Raw genomic sequence first — 17,861 nt, 5'->3', positions numbered from 1 at the left:
AGGAAAATATTCGTATGTCAAAAGTTAGCAGTTAAATGGTCTATTTGTTGAAAAATTAATGTTTTAAATTTCTTCGTAAAAATATACCATACTACACTTATTATTAAGAATTAAAGATAAATTCTTACCACATTATACGTCAAACTAAGCAGGAAGGCTTATTTGAGATCTTCCACGGATTAGAGCGCATGTATATCCATCCAATACATTATTTTTATTCACGTAGCTCTTCACATGGGAATCAACAAGGAAAAAATGTGCGCGCCTTTGTTTGTTTACAAGCGAAGCGCGGAGATAGTTAGGAATGCCGCGTAACACACTCATTCTCTGGTGTAAGGAAAAGGGAATTGATGGGTTCGAACTTGCCAGGGAATACAAGAAAAATCATTCCAACACAGCATCAATCCATCAATTATTATCATAAAAAGTGTTTAAACGGTCAAAAGAATTTATCTTTTTCATATTAAAAAGTTAAGATATTTTTAGCTGTGATACCTTTATGTCATTTGATTTATTCATATTTAATCTTAATAGTTTTCAAGGTTTTAAAAATAAGCTTATTTTTTATTTTAAATTATTTCTTTTATATCCTATTATATAAAGTAGTAAGGTTTTTTTGTCTGAAGCTTAATATTCCAATAACTTCTAAACTGATCGAGTTATCCTTTTTAGGAAAGCTTCACAAAGGTCCCAAGATAGGCTATTTTTTTAGATTTAAGAATTTGGATGAATTCAGGCCATTTTTCTCTCACCATCTTATTTCTTTAAAAACATAGCCCCAAGATGCAAGGGGCACAGCCAAAAAAAAAAATAATAGGATGTTTTTCTTCATTCCTTGCAGGTTTTCAGCTAGTTATGTGGGGAGGTAAAAACCCAAGAAATGGGTTTGAATTTTGTATGTACAGTCGACCATAAGTGTATAAATACTTCGCTGAAACTCATTAAAACTTGAATTTTTACTTTGTTGAACCGTTGCTATATGATAACATTGTAAGACAAATATCGTTACATCAAGAGCCTTATCAATAGAATTAAAGTAAATTAGGCATAAAGTATCTTAGATCAGGGAGGGAGGGAGGGGACACTGGGCTGTTTATTACACTAGTCCCCAAAGTTTTATAATAACACTTTCTTATTATGACAACTTTGGAGACTTTTATTTAATTTTGTATTGGTTTGTTCATTAAGTTAAGTTTCCAAACATTTCAACCACTAATTTTAAACTACTCAGGAGGTGATTTTGTGCATTATTAATTGGGATGTAAATCAGTTTATTGGCAAATGTCTTATCCCTTTAGATCCCTGACCTTAAATAGACGCCATCAATGAAAAAAGGGAAGGAAAATAGGTGGGGTTTTATACATGTTGGTGGGAGGTTTAAGTGGGTTTTGAAATAAGGCATGTAGTAGTTAGAGCCACGAAAGTTTACTACAAGTTTTTTTGTCTGTTGCGAAGGATCTCGCTAACTGCTCAACCTTTATGCTTCTCAATTATAGTGAAGCTTTTTATAGGTCCAAGGAAGGTTGTTAAAGATTTTTTTGTGAGGGTATCTTCACCCTCTTAAAAAATATGCCCCCCAAATTATTAAAAAATATATATTTAAAATTCAAATTTTAAATATAAGTGCTCCTAGAGGTTCTAGGGACGTAGCCGCTAGTATTCTTAGAAAGAACTATGTTCGTATAGATTTAGAAATGGTCGATTAGTATTAATATTACAAGAAGCTAAAATTTCTTTTTGAAGAACAATTAATTAAAGTTTTACACAGGTTTCAGGATGGTTTTAATCCATTTTTGAAAAATTAAAGTAGCGGGATGGTTTTAGGCTTTTGTTCTGCCCCTTCCCTCATAAAACAGAAATGTGTTTGTGGCTCTAACTGAGCAAGGCATATATAAAGTGATGGAGATAAGATATATTTCATCAAAGCGTCTATTCATAGAATTTATATCTATCTAATTCACTCTCCATCAATCTATCTATCTATTTGAAAGTCAACTTATTGCCAAAGAAAACTAAGCAATAAGTTTCAATATTTGAGTCTCAAAATTCATAATTTAAACTATAAGACAAAATAATAATTATGTAAGCAACATATCCTATCCTATTATATAAAGAAGTAAGTTTTTTTTGTCTAAAGTTTAAGATTTCAATAACTTCTGAACTGATTAGGTTCTCTATTTTAGGTAAGCTTCACTCACATAAGTACTATGATGGTTTCATAGTATATTTTATTTTCAGATTTAAGTCTTTATGCCTTCAAGCTATTTTTCTAGCCCCTAGATGCTAGGGGTACAGCTGCTAGTTAAATGTATTATTTACTTTTGCTTGTCCGGTTAAATCTCGCAAACCGCTGAACCAATATAGGTCCTGTGATGGTTTCAGGCTATTTTATTTTTAAAAAATTGCATTGTATTAAATAAGTTTAGAGTAAAACAACCAATGGTTTACCTTTTTTCTTTTATCGGCGTTATCCTCTTAGAAAATTTTTTTTCAACTTTTTTCAATTTTGTACCCCCCCCCCCCCCCCCCCCCCCCCCCGACTACCGACGAACAACTATTTTAGGTTAGGTTAGGTTTTAGGCTAGGGAGCCGAGCGCTGCGGCTAGGCAGGCAAGGGGGCCGAGCGCTGCGGCTAGGCAGGCAAGGGGGCCGAGCGCTGTGGCTAGGCAGGCTAGGGAGCCGAGCGCTGCGGCCAGAGTTCATAGTTCGCTGTCGGGGGGGGTGGGGTACTCAAATTTTCAATATTGAAAAAAAAATTTCTAAGAAGATAATACCCTTTTATCTATCCTCAAAAATGAAGTACAAACCTTTTAAGCTATATAAATTGTATTTTAATTTATGAGACGGGAGCATAAGGGGCCATGCTGACTGACTTGCCCATAGACGTATATTTAGTAATGATATCTGAGCAAATTGGTGTATCTTAAGTTCCGCTTATTTCATATCTACAACAGATATATTAGCAAATAAATTCAGGGATCTAAAGGGATAAAACAATGGCTGATAAATTAATGTTCATAACCACAAGGATGCTACACAAAATTACTCTTTCTGTAGAACACAATTAGTGGTTGAAACGTTGAAACACTCAACTTAAAGTATCAACCAATCAAAATTCAATAAAGTCCACAAAGTTGTTAAGCTAACAAAAAAGAAAATTGTATTATAAAACTTCGGGGACTAGTGTAATAAACAGTCCAATGTCCCCTCTTTCTCTGAGAATTTGTGTTGTAATGATAGTTTGCTGCTTTAATTATTTAATAAATTTAGCGGAATTGATGACACACCTGGCAAATTTTAATCTCACGTCATTATATGTTATTGAAACAATATAAATCAAATTACTTCTAAATTATATACACTAGGTTGCCTACTCATAATTTATTGAAATATGGATAGATAGATTAATTTATAGGTAGATAGTCATTTAGATAGATAGTTTGAGAGAAAATAGCAAGGAGGGAGGAGACATTGGGCTGTTAAATACACTAGTCCTCAAAAGTTTTATAATAACGTATTTTATTCGTCGGCATTAAAAACTTTGGGGACTTTTAATGAATTATGATTGGTTGGTTCATTAATTGAAGTATCCAAACGTTTCATCTACTAACTGTAATCTAAAGAAAGGATAATTTTGTGCATCATCAATGGGGATTTACAATTATTTATGTGCCGTTGTCTTATCCCTTTAGTTCCCTGGATAGATAGATAGTTTAAGAGATATTTAGATAAATAAGGGATAGATAGATATATAGAAATTGGGAAGTAAAAAAGTTAATGCTATAGCAATTTTAGCACATTAGTCTTGAGTCAAATTATTCAAATCTAAAAATAATGATGAGTTAGGATTTTTCTACCTAAGAGGATAGGGAGGGGGGGGAGGTTAAGTTTATGTATGTTAAAAACAACGCTTTTATTTTCTAATCAACAAATATAAGTATTTGTATATCTGTTTTATTTAGGAATGGTTTCATCCTTGTAAAAATCTTGCTATTTCTTGTTAACTGTATGTATGAAGGGAGGGAGGGGGCATAAGTCGTCAAAGTTTTATAATACCGTTCTTATTCGTTTGCTTAACAACTTTGGGGACTTAATTTAAACTTTGATTGGTTGGTTTGTTAAGTTAAGTGTCCAAACGTTTCAACTACTAAATATTATATACAGGGTAATTTTGTGCATCATCATTGGAGATGTACATCAATTTATTGGCCTTTTGTCTTATCCCTTTAGATCCCTGCCAAGTTTGATAACAGTAAAATATCAGCTTATACAGCTTTACTATACAACATTGACCTCTCCCTCCGTGATAAATAAATATAATAAAATGCAAGTATATAAGAATTATTATGAATATAATGTTTCATGATATGCTCAATAAATTCCAAGATGCTATATTATACAACAAGAACACAAATACTTCAAATAGCGAAGCTGATTACTATAAATGACAATTTAAACAAGAAGGGAGGGGACATTGGGCTGTTTATTACACTAGTCAACAAAGTTTCATAATAACGTATTCTCATTAGTTGGCTTAACAACTTTGGGGGCTGATTGAATTTTGATTGGTTGGTTCAGTTAAGTGTCAAAACGTTATAATCACTTATTGTAATATACAGAAGGGGTAATTTTGCTTATCCGCATTGGGAATATACATGAGGTTATCGGCTATTGTCTTATCTCTTTAGATTCCTGCAATTTAAAGCCTTCTTTAATCTAAGCAAGAATAATTTCAACTTTCTTGAATATTGGAGAATTTAACAAATGAAATAGATAATCTACTGATCTATGATTTAACAAATTTCCTTATATTTACTGCATGATACTTTACTGTTTTTATCCACAATATACCATCCCAAAGGCATCATAAATTTCAGAGTGTCTTCGCTTTCAAGTAATGTACGGGCTTGGTCAATGCATAGTCATATATACTTACATACTCAATACTTTATATATGATAATATAATATACAAATTAAACTATGCATGTTTATAATAACTTAATTTTATAGTTATACGTGATGGATTTAAACGTTATTACAAGCGAAGTTTGTCTATATTTAGCGTAAGGATGAACTTTGATGTTTATTTACCCATGTTAGAACTGTCCTATTGTTTTAAGACTGTCCTGTATAATTAAGATTCATTTATAAGCGTAGCAACTACACTGTTAAAAATAATTTTTTCATTTAGTATCAATTGATACCCTGGGGAGTATTGGACCCGTAAGTACGCTATATTTACACAATTAATATATAACACTATGTAGTACTATATAACACAATAATTATAACTATACAGAACCATTAAATTTTTTAGTATCAATTCATGCCTTCTAGCATATTGATCAATACTATACAGAGAAGTTTATTTAACTAGTAATATTTCATACTCTCTGGAGTATGGGAAAATACGCTACAGAGAAGTTTATTAAAATAGTAATATTTCATACTCTCTAGAGTATGGGAAAATATGCTACAGAGAAGTTTATTAAAATTGTAATATTTCATACTCTCTAGAGTATGGGAAAATACGCTACAGAGAAGCTTATTAACATAGTAATATTTCATACCCTCTAGAGTAAGGATCAATACTTTACAGATAAGTTTATTATTACAGTAACAATTCATACTTTCTAGAGTAAGAATCTATACTGTACAGATTTAATAACACAGACACCAAGCGTGCACACCTCTCTTGGAAGTATTATTGGCTTGGTCGTTTTAGAAAAAGATAAAAAGTTACAGTTTATGGTTAAATTTATAGTTTTGGTTTTTATAAGTATAGTTGACCATAGCTTTTAATTTTAATGATCTGTGTTAAGCCCTAAACATTTTTAAAGTCATTTTTTTTACTAAATTAACATTTAAATTACTGTTTTATGGCTCTGCTTGGTATGTTTGTTGATATCATAAAATGTATATGTACATATAATAATCAAATATTATAAACTGATCTTTTATCCAAAGTAAAACAGTTTTATACTCTACAGGGTATCAAAAATTACGATAGAGGGTATCAAAAATTATGATAGAGAGTATAAGAAACTTCCTTCTATCATATTGAATTTTATTACATAGAGCGTATTGGATAATACTATACAGGCACATTCTTTATTTAGTAATACATATTACTCCCAAGAACACTAAGTAATACTCAATACAGTATTGGAATCTTCCTTGTATCATAATAAGTTTTTTTTGCTAGAATGTATGGGATGATACTATACATTAATGAAATGAATATATGGTATTATCTGATGCTAAAAAAAAAATTATTTTTAACAGTGTATAAATTTCTTAATAAAAAGACCATAAAGTCACACTAAGCCTGTTGATTTTAAAGCCTTAAAAGGACTCTCCACAGAAAAATCAACTTTTAAGCAAAGATTAAAGATTTCTTAAATATTTTTTTATGGCAAAAATAATAAATTTCCATATGAAAATTCTTAAGACTCATAAAAATTCATTAAAGATGACAAATTGGTGGATTATAACCAGGGAAGGAGGGAACATTGGGCTGTTTATTAAAATAGTCCCCAAAGTCTTATAATATCATTTGTTTCACAACCTTGGGGACTTTTATTGAATTTTGATTGGTTGGTTATTTAGTTAAGTGTTTAGATGTTTCAACCACTAATTGTAATCTACAAATGGGATAATCATTGGGGACGTACATCAATTTATCAACCATTGGCTTATCCCTTTAGATCCCTGTTATATAACTGTGGTGTAGGTCTAGTAAATGAAGTATAGAACAATTATAAGTTTATGCATATTTTAAAGTCATTTAGTATCAACGTACACATATTTAGCATACTTTCTCAAAAAGGAATTTAAATATATTTTCAATTGAGAGTTTATATAACAAATAACAGTTCACTTATTTATTTTTAAGATTGGGGGGAGGAGCACTGAAAATTGGGGGAGAGGTAGTTGATTTTTTCCACTATGCCTTGTACCTGCGGGGGGCCTGTACCTGCAATGCTCTACTCTTGCAGGGCTACCCAGTACTCTATAAAACTTAACCTAACCTGGCTTAAAGTAATAAACAATCAAAATAAAACTACCCCTTCACTTTATTTTTCATTAATTTTCAAAGTAAGGGGAGGGGGTCAACAGTGCTAAACACTTTTAAGTACTTTCTGTGATAGCGATTTTTTCTTTCATTGCAAAAATAACTTTTTTATTAATAACTTTTATTAACTGCATAAATTAGTATATAATTTGTATTTTTTTACGATTTTTTTGAAATTCATGTTCTTTAATTTGATTTTTTAAAAAACAAGGACAATTTTGCTCATAAGTATCTCTGGAATGGCATTTTAGATGAAATAAGAGCATTACACACAAAGATACACCTTATGGCAAATCTATTAAATGTGCTTAACATGATTACACCAGCTAAATTTAATAGTTAAGCTAGAATAGTTGTTGAGTAGCTTCGCTACTAAATATACTTTAAACATTTGTTTTGTCATCGTATAAATTATTTTAAACTCGCGAAGGATCGTTAGACCTTGTTATATTTCTTTGCTTTTTGCTTTTTACTTTTTTTCTTGACACTAAAGTTATTTGTACAATTAGGCTTATATTTCTCAGTTTTTTTTAAGCAAAGATTTTCTTTAATTTGTTTCCTTTTTAATGTAACTTTTTATCTGAAGTCTTGAATTTAAAATATGCCTAGTACCTATGTGAAGCTTTCCTAAAATGAAGAACTCAATTGGTTCAGTGATCTTAAAAATTGAAAAATCCTTCTACTTAACATGATAGGATTAAATAATTTGTATGTATTTGACTTTATAAAAGCAGTTATTTCATTAAACACTATATTTACTACATCTATAATACAAAGTAGAATGATTTATGTCCGTGCAAAGCCGCTAGTTATTATTTAAAGTATATCTATTCATTATAGGTAACTTAAATTTATTATTTTATGATATTGTTAGCTTGTTGTTTTTGCGCTACTTATGGAAAAAAATTGTCCTTGTTTCCTTAGAAAACTGAGAACAATTATCTGGTAAAAATCTGTTTAACCTTGTAAACAAACATTCAACTTAAAAATTGGCAAAAACTTGACAATTTTTCATAACTCATTGCTGAGTCAAAATATCTTTTCTTATATCCCACCCCCACCCCACCCCCCCCCCCACCCCCCCTCTATTTTAACTATTTTGTGGCAAAGCGACACTATAACTAACCCCATTAATAAGGCAGTTTTAACGATAAAAAACCTCCTTGAAGGCGTACAATGTGCAATTTTAAAATACAATTGCAAATTGGCGTATTAAAGTGTTTACTTATACCTATGACTAAAACCAGTCACCAAAGTTTTAGAATAACTTTTGTTATTCGTTGGTTTAACAACTTTGGGTATTTCAGTGAATTTCGATTGGTTGTTTCATTAAGTCGAGTGTTTAAACGTTTCAACCACTAATTTTATCTACAGAAGTGAATCATCATTGGGGAAGTACATCAATTTATCGGCCATTGTCTTATCCTTGAACTAAAAAATAGTTTGCGTTGATTACGAACCTAAATGTCCTTGTCAAGTTTTGAATATATATAACAGTGACACAAATAGTAAAGAGTGCAAAAATTTGGCCGCAAATTTGCCCATAAATTATTTTTTTTGCAAACAACATTGTAATTTTTCTGACTACAGGGCTTAAATGTCGCTTCATAAATTATACAGCAAAAAATGCAAAATTGGACAAAAATTTGTTTTAATTTCAACTATTTGAACTTGTGTATAAATCAAAGAGTAGCAAGGACAAGTATATCCTTAAACAACGCAGCAATAACAAGCAAATGATATTCAGGAATCTAAAGGAATAAGACAATGGTCAATAAATTAATGTACTCCCAATGACGATACATAAAATTACATATTCTGTAAATTACAATTAGTGGCTGATACACAACTTTATGAACCAACGAATCAAAAGTCTCTAAAGTTATGAAGCCAACGAATAGAAACAATATTATAAAACTTTGGGGACTTTTGCAATGAACAGCTTAATGTCCCCTCCCTCCCTGCGATCTGTAAGTGTAAGTTCGCCAGCCAGAGGGACGTACAGATATACCTTAGTAATAGAGTAGCTGTGCCGCAAAAGATACATCTCTTTATGAATAATTAATCTGATTTGAATTCGTGTTTCATGTTTGTTTTACAAAATTAAATCTTTCTCTAACTTTCTAGGCAATTTATACTTTATTTCTGTCTATATATATAGTCAGTCCAAATACAAACTATTTCTTATTTCAAAAGCTATTTAATTTAAGTAGATTTAAATTCAGTACAGTAAGTTTTTTAACGGCACCGAAAATTCAAACTTGAAGCTTCTCTATGTAAAAGCTGTTAAATTGTCCAAGTGATTTCAAACTTCGTAAGGGGATTCCATAAACAGTAAATTATAATTTTTCTTTTGACCATAATTTTATTTTCAAAACATTTTGAGTATAGATTCTTAGAACTATTAGACACTAAAAGCATCAATAATTAGCATTAAATATAGGAACGTTTTATTATTATATATCCTGTATTTTATGCAATTTCAATAGATTTATATAGAACTTTTCTCAGTAGTTAGCTCTGATTTATTAAGCTTTGCTTTAATGTTTACCGTCATCCTAGTTTGTTTAGAATTTAGTTCCATTTGATAGTTTAATCTCTTCTGACTTTTATTGATAAGCGGTAAGTCTACTATATATTTAATAAAAGCGAGGCTTTTCTATAATTAGGGTCGGTCCGTTCGTAACGGTTAGCTCTTTTGATTAATATAGACATGTTAGAATTGTTCTATCGATTTCAAACTTTGCATGATGATTCCTATAACATAAGGAAGAAAGCGTAGCATCTCTATTATTGTCCCTACGTCCATTTAAATCATGTTGATTTTTAACTCTTTTTAACAACATTTTTCAAGTCAAGTCATTTTATTAGTTTTGCAACAAATTTAATGAATATTTAGGTATATTCTGCTTATTCAGTTCAGACTCACTACAAGTGTTAATGTCCTTATGACCTGCCATTTCAAAGCTTCGCTTTTATGGATGTTGTCATCCTTATATTAAATCATGAGTTATTAGAGTTTTATTTGTAAAGGATTTTATATTATAATATCAAAGTTATAGAACTTTATTGTGTTTATTTACTCAGGGATCTAAAGGGATAAGGCAATGGCCGATAATTTAATGTAAATCCCCAATGATAATACTCAAAATTACCCCTTCTATTGATTAAAATTAGTGGCTGTAGCGTTTGAACACTAAACTTAATTAATCAGCAAATCAAAATTTACTAAAGTTCCTAAAGTTGTTAAGCAAACGAATGCGAAAATCATATTATAAAACTTTGGGGACAAGTGTAATAAACAACCCAATGTCCCCTCCCTCCCTCCCTGTTATTTATTTATGATAACAAATCATTAATGATGATAAACAAAACCCACTTTAACTAAGTAAAATTTATTAGTTTGATCTATGTTTAGAGTTTATTGCAGGGAGGGAGGGGACATTATTACACTAGCCCCCAAAGATTTATGATAACGGTTCCTTAATTGTTTGCTAAATAAGTTTGGGGACTTTTATTGAATTTTGATTGGTTGGTTAATAAAGTTAAGAGTTCAAACGTTCCAACCACTAAATGTAATCTAAAGAAGGGGTAATTGTTGTGTATTATCATTGTTGAGGGATATCAATTTATCGGTCATTGTCTTATCCCTTTAGATCCTTGAGTTTAATGGGGCCACTCTATAGGAAGATAAAAATATTTATTCATATAGCTATTACTATTGAACTTTCTTTGTCTGTAGATCGGTAATACACTTATCTAAATTAAATTATTACCTGATAATGTTTTTTATTCCTGACTTGTTCAGCTGATTGATACAGCTGATCATACAAAGCTCCTGCATTTTCTCCACTACCAGCTGCTGCGCCATTGCCGCCATTTTGCAGTTGTTGGTCAAATGTCGTCTTTTGCATCATGTCATTTCCCGTGGGAATTGATTGTTCCTCTCCAGCATTTGCAGTACACGTGGTTGTATTATGATCTTGGGTCACATGTAGTCCCCCAACCTCACTGTAAAATCCACTACTAGGCGTTGAGCAATTCATGTCGGGGTCCGAGGAATGGCTGCCGTTTCCGCTGCTGTTCGGCGACCTAAATTTGCCGCTGGCCGGTTTGGTCAGCAGTTGGGGTGGATCTGTGAAGCCGCCCTCGCCACTGCTAGAGGTTGTGTCGCTGTACTTGTCCGAGGTGTTGTCGTCTGTCAGCTGGTGGTCACCATGGGCGTCGACAGCTGATTCTCTGCCCACAGCCGATCTCAGCTTCAATATTTCCAACCTGACAAATAAAACATATGAATAAATATCAATTATTTGGACATTAAGCATAGTAGCTTATAAAAATTTCAGAAACAGCTTATAGTACCTAATAAAAATGACCAATGATAGGCCTGCATAAATTTTACCATTGGTAATTGTGTTTTTACCTGTATCTTCTCTGTTGCCTGTTACTTCTGATAAATTGTGTAAAAACTATCAGCAACAGAATTAAGACCATTGATAGCAGTCCACATATAACTATGTCCTGAAATAAGAAAAATAGTCAATAACAAAAGTATTTTCCCGGTTCGCTTCGAAATAGATTAATATCCGGTGGAATAGAACCGGTATCCGCCATAATTGTACATTTTATATCCGCGGAAAGCTGTTTATAATACGATGAGATAATTATTGTGGAATGTTTATTTTTGTACAGGTCACGTTTTGAATATTTAGGTCAATCATGCCATAAAAAAAAACTCCCCCCCCCCCCTCAAAAAAAAATACTTGAAGGTGAATTTTTACCTTAAATTCAGGAACAGCCGAAGTAACAGAAGCCTCGTCACCATTTTTATTGTCACTTTTCACAATGACGTCCTTGTTATCATTACCCTCTGGAGTACCATGCTCTATAAGATTAGCTCCAATCCTCTCCCCATCCGTAACACAAGCACACTTATCCGTACTGAACACCTCCCCGATGGGGCAAGCGGCTTCGGCCGCTGCGTCAGGCAGGGAGCAGCCGCAGCTGCAAGTGGCATCATTCCAAACCCGGCCAGAATCAAGGCATGTCTGTCTGGCTAACTTGTCATTGCACTGGCACGCGCAAAGTTCAGGGCGGAATGTTTGGACGGCGGAACAGCTTTGCGGGCTGAGAGGGCAAGCACATGCGCACTTCAGGTGCTCGGTGACCTCTAGAGTGGCGCACTCCTTGTCACATGTACCAGAGTTGATCCCGCATTTGGATAGCATCACCGGAACTTGACGTAACCTGAAAATAAATATAACATTTATGGGCTTGTATTCAGAAAGGTTTAGAAGGGCCAGAAAACAGCCTAAAACCATCATGTGACCCATAAAAAGCTTCCCTAAAAAGTAAAAACTAATTAATTATTGAAATCTTAACCTTCAGTCAAAAAAAAACCTTACTACTTGTACTATTTGTGTATGTTAAGAAATCTTCATTTGATCTAAAGTGTTATAAAGCTATAAAACATGTTTTATTTAATATAATGTTTTGTTATTCTTTTTGTCAAGTGCTAAGAAGTTACCCTTTTTCCCATTTATTTTGTGAAAAAAAAACTGTCTGAAACTAAGAAATCTTCAGGGATTAAGGAGAAGTGGGATGCTAATAGTTATTTATTTCAACTTATTATAGACAGCTTTCCACGGATATTAAAATTAAAAATTATAAGATTAAAACCAGTTGTGCTCCGAGAAGCCGAAGGCCCAGGCCTACATAACTGGCATTTGTTTTATGATTTTATTTTAATATCCCCTTAAAAATTGTCTGTAATACGATGCTATGCATGATTTCTGATAACCGGCTCTAATCCAGTGGATATTAATCGGTTTCGTAGCCATACTGGAAAATAATTTTCTCATAATTTTTATCAATCTTTCAAAGAAAATTGTATACCTAATGAAAGAAGAAAAAAAATATTTTTTTTATTATCTTATTCCCTTTTCCATGTAAAAAAAAAGTTAGTGTGACACTTTTTTGTGCCCAGCAAGACATAAAACAACCCCCTTACACCCCCACCAGCTTCCAGGGAAATAGGGATAGGGAGTTTTATTGTATTAAGAGGGGAAAGCATACATCTCATATACCCCTTTTTAATCTTAATATTTGAAATGTTATTTTGATTTTAAAGGAACGAAGAAGACATTAGGCTGTATTACACTAGTCCCTAAAGTTTTATGGTAACTTTTTTTTATTCGTTGGCAATACAACTTTGGGGACTTTTTTGGATTTTGATTGGTTGGTCCGTTGAGTTTTAGCGTCAAACGTTTCAACCACTAAATGTAATCTATAGAATGGGAAATTTTGTGTAACATAATTGGGTATGTACATACATTGATCGGCCATTGTCTTATCCCTTAAGATCTCTGCGATTTTAGGTGAAGTAAAGTAAAATATAATGTACATCAAAGCGTTTAAGCAATAAAATCAGATACCGTAGAATAAAATTAAATTTATCTTTAAACAGTAGTTTAATCTTTAAAGACACGAGAAATGTTGTTATACATTATCTCAAAATTAGGTACTTAATAATTTCTTTTAAAAGCTTCATAACAATTCATATGTTTTTCCATTAATGAAATTTGTTTTTAAACCGTAAATTAATTTTATTATATGTGTTATTTTAATAAATTTTATTTCTCGACTTGCCTCTGCTGCAACCCCTAAGAAATAAATGATCAAGCTGTGTCCTAGCATTTTTCTTGAAACTTTTCTGTAATAAATTTATTTTTCCACTGCCTTTTCTGAGTAGCGAAGCTACTTAGAAATTAGGGTATGTGTGTATGTCCGTCAATCTAAAGTAGCAGCTCATTTTTCTTTACTTGAACACAGTGAACATTACATTTACTGAATATGTTATATAATCTTTTAAAATGTCAACCATTGAAAAAAAACGTTTAGGTCATGCACACTATGGACGAAATTGTGCTTGTTATAAGGTTTGTATGAGTTTAATCTGTGTGTGTGTGTATGTGTGTGTGTGTGTGTATGAGTGTGTGTGTGTGTGTGAGTGTGTGTAGGTGTGTGTTTTAAGACAAAGTCTAGACAAACATTTAGAAAAAAGTAGAGATGAACAAGGATAACAATATTATTAAAGCTAGGCTACAAAAGTTACTTGTGGCGATTCCCCTTTTTACCTTTTTTACTTTAGTTTTCATTATGTCAACTTTCAAATAGATATGATGATTCTTTCAATTCAAAAGAGCTTTCTAATGATGAAAACAAATACCTAGGTAAAAGTACACAAAATTACTTTTTATAGTTATTGGTGTTGCTAAACTTCATTTTTTGTTTTAGCGCGATCGGATGATTCAATCATGCCATGACTATTAGACTTCAGGGATCTAAGAAGATAAGACAATGGCCGATAAATTTATGTACATCCCCAATGTTAATACTCAAAACTACCCCCTTCTGTAGATTACAATTAGTGGTTGAAAAGTTTAGACACTCAACTTAAAAAACAAAGTTCATTAAAAGTCCCCAAAGTAGTGAAGACAACTAATAATAAAACGTTATTATAAAGCCTTAGAGACTAGTGTAATAAACAGCCTATTGTCACCTCTCTCTCTGATTCGTCACCCTAACTATAGAAGAGCTTTGCTTTAAAAAGAGTTAAACAGAGAGGGAGGAGAAAGAAGGGAAGCAATAACTAAAATTAAATCTCAACAATTTTTATATTTTGACTCCAAGAAGTCATAAAAATTCAAATCTGCTTCATATTTCAAAAAAATAATAGTAATTTTATACATTTAATTCAAGCATTAAATATCCTTCAAATAAATTTCAAACTCTGTAAATATACAGATGAAAAATAAGTGGTCTAAAATTATGATGAAAAAAAATAAAGGCTTTTTAGCCGCATCAGCCAATTTTTTTTAGCAAATCGCAGCCGAACACATCTAGATAATTTGAAGCAGCTACCATATAAGATGCCTTATTTTCTTTTAAAATGATAGCAGAAACAGCCGTTAATAACTAATAAGCTGCTATAGAAAGATGCGGCTGCTGATTCCTGGAGAAAAATACAATTTTTATGCCGAGATTTGGAGAACTATTTAAATTTAAGATTGCATGTTGAGCCCTATTTTTAGGTACAACCCCCCCCCCCCCCCCACACACACACAGGGATAGGTATACTCAAAAATATTCTATCAAACAACACCAGAGAGAAAGAGAGAGAGAGGGGACAATGGGCTATTAAATACACTAGTCCCTAAAGTTTAATAATAACGCCTTCTTATTCGTTGGCTTAATAATTTTGGGGACTTTACTAAGTTTTTATTGGTTAGTTCATAAAGTTTAGTGTTCAAACGTTTCAACCACTTATTTAAATTTACAGAAGAGGTAATTTTGTGATCATCAATTTATCGGCCATTGCCTTATCCCATTATATCCCTGAACAATATACTACGTGATACATAGACGTCAAAAACTTAACCAACTCTACAGGTTAGAACTTCAAGAAAAAGGTGGTATAGTGAAAAGATTGTTACACTTTTTCTAGAAAATATATCTCTGTCTTTGTTAAAGAGCTGTAGACAAAGGGTTCTAGTCTGTTGTTAGTTGGTCAAAATGATACTATTTAAGTCCTAACAAGGTCCAGAGAAAAAAAGGATAATAGCTCCCTTTGTTTATATATGCTACCCCCCTTTTTAACTCTTTAAAAAAGTATTATGAACAAGTTTCAGGGTTTGTTTTCTTGAAGGGTCGGTAGTCGATCATTTTCAGTAAAGAATGGATGTAAACCATTCTAATAATGGCGGCTTAACGGTTTTTTAAATCACAATTTCTAATTTCAGCCGTCAAAATTAGCGGCTTGTGATGCATATTGTCAAAAATTAGAACATTTTAAATATTATATAAGTAGCATTTAACTAAAACTTATTTTATCTTAAATAGAATTTCTATTATTAAAAGAGGTTTATATCAATTAATTCTTCAAAATTACAAAAATAATTTTGTTTCTTGGAAAAAATTATTATAATACTTATTATCTTGTAGAGTATTAAATTTGACCAAATTATATCCTAACCTCTCTAGAGAATAAATTCAAAATTTCATGATGGTTATCTAATAAAAAGATCTTTTCTAACAGACAAACTTTTTATTTATACATTTTTTACTTTGTATATTAATTTCTCAGAATTTTGTTATCTATCTAGATTTTTTTCCAGTGTTGCTTTGAATCCGATTTATATACGGTGGATTAGAACCGGTTTAAAGCCATATTGAAAAATCATGTATCGTATCGTATTATATCCAGTTTTTTAACGAATTTACATGTACAATTATAAGATTAAAACCAGTTTTGTTAGCCCGTTCCTTCGGCATCTCAGGGCTAACAAACCAGGTTTTAATCTTGTGATTGTACATTTTTATTTCCGCGGAAAGCTGTTTATAATACGATGCGATAAATAACTATTTTACCCCCTCCCATACCAAAGGCATTTTTCTAAACATAATATTGTGTTCATTATCCATCCCTGTACCCCTGCTAATATTTGTAAGATATATTGACCCTTTACTGTAGCAGTTAAAATAAGTACTGCACTGAAGGTTAGATTCTTCAAATAATAATAATAATATTGTATCCATTGCCCCATCCCTGTATCCCTGCTAATATTTGTAAGATATATTGACCCTTTAATGTAGCAGTTAAAATAAGTACTACACTGAAGGTTAGATTCTTTAAATATCTATAAATATTTAAACTAGGGATTTAATTAAGGTGCAAAAATTACTGCTTTTTCCTTGGTTATTGGTGAATTTCAAATTTATTAACATAACTGATGAACAATCAATCAAAACGTTCATATATAATACTTTTTTCACAGAATTTGTAAATAATAAGAATTTATGACATTCTTTTAATCATCTAATCTTAACGATTTTCAAAGACAAGTTGCTAAAAAAATAATTTGACTTCTTTTTTAAATGTACACCAATGATAGCTGCTCTAATTATGAATATTAATATTCCTTGATATGATACAATCCAGGGATCTTAAGGGATAAGACAATACCCGATATATTGATTAATACACCCACTGATGGTGCACAAAACTTCCTCTTCTATAGATTACAATTATTGGAAAAAACGTTTTAACGCTCAACTTAATGAATCAACCAATCAAAATTAATTAAAAGTCCCCAAAGTTGTTCAGCCAACGCATAAGAAAACGTTATTAAAACCTTTGGGGACTAGTGTAATAAACAGCCCATTGTCCCCCTCCTTTCTGGATATAATCCTACAAAAATCTTAAACTCTGCGACTTTTCATGAATGTAGCCCTTCAATGGCTTTAAACTTTGAAGCTAGCTGCAATAAAAGGTAGAATTTCATAAATATTGAGAGGGAGAGAGAAGAATTTTTGTCAGGGAGGGAGAGGACAATAACAGATAAATCAATCTTTAAATCAGAGAGAGAGGACAATAGGCTGTTTATTACACTAGTCCCCAAAGTTTATAATAACGTTTTCCTATTCGTTGGTTTAACAACTTTGGGGACATTTGAGTGATTAAACGTTTGAATCACTAATTTTAAACTATAGAGATGGTAATTTTGTGTGTCATCATATAGGTTGTACATCAATTTATCGGTCATTGTCTAATCCCTTTAGATACCTGAAATTTGAAGAATTGAAAATTTAATATGTTATCAAGTGTCCTATCCCTATAACCGCTGGTGGAATGTTGGCCTAAATTTTGAAAGGATATATTGTATATTATTTTTAATTTATGTTATTTTAATACTTTGCACAGCTCTTAAAGTAATATTTATCAAT

General features: G+C 31.8%; 1 protein-coding gene across 1 annotated transcript in view; it reads right to left on the bottom strand.

Annotated features, from left to right (window-relative positions):
* The window catches only part of LOC145321604 (uncharacterized), a 99,352-nt gene that overhangs the window by 10,839 nt on the left and 70,652 nt on the right, over positions 1-17,861 (bottom strand). Inside the window, exons 3-5 of the mRNA XM_080163047.1 lie at positions 11,858-12,323; positions 11,500-11,597; positions 10,853-11,351 (exon numbers count right to left, since the gene is read on the bottom strand). Coding sequence (XP_080019173.1) covers positions 10,853-11,351; positions 11,500-11,597; positions 11,858-12,323 — 1,063 coding nt within the window. The remainder of the gene's footprint in view (positions 1-10,852; positions 11,352-11,499; positions 11,598-11,857; positions 12,324-17,861) is intronic.

Source organism: Acartia tonsa, chromosome 6 (assembly GCF_053477335.1).
Source record: "Acartia tonsa isolate MP-2025a chromosome 6, ASM5347733v1, whole genome shotgun sequence".
Taxonomy (NCBI): Eukaryota; Metazoa; Arthropoda; class Copepoda; order Calanoida; family Acartiidae; genus Acartia; species Acartia tonsa.
Note: the sequence above shows the minus strand (reverse complement) of the source record. Positions and strands in the feature narration are given on the sequence as shown.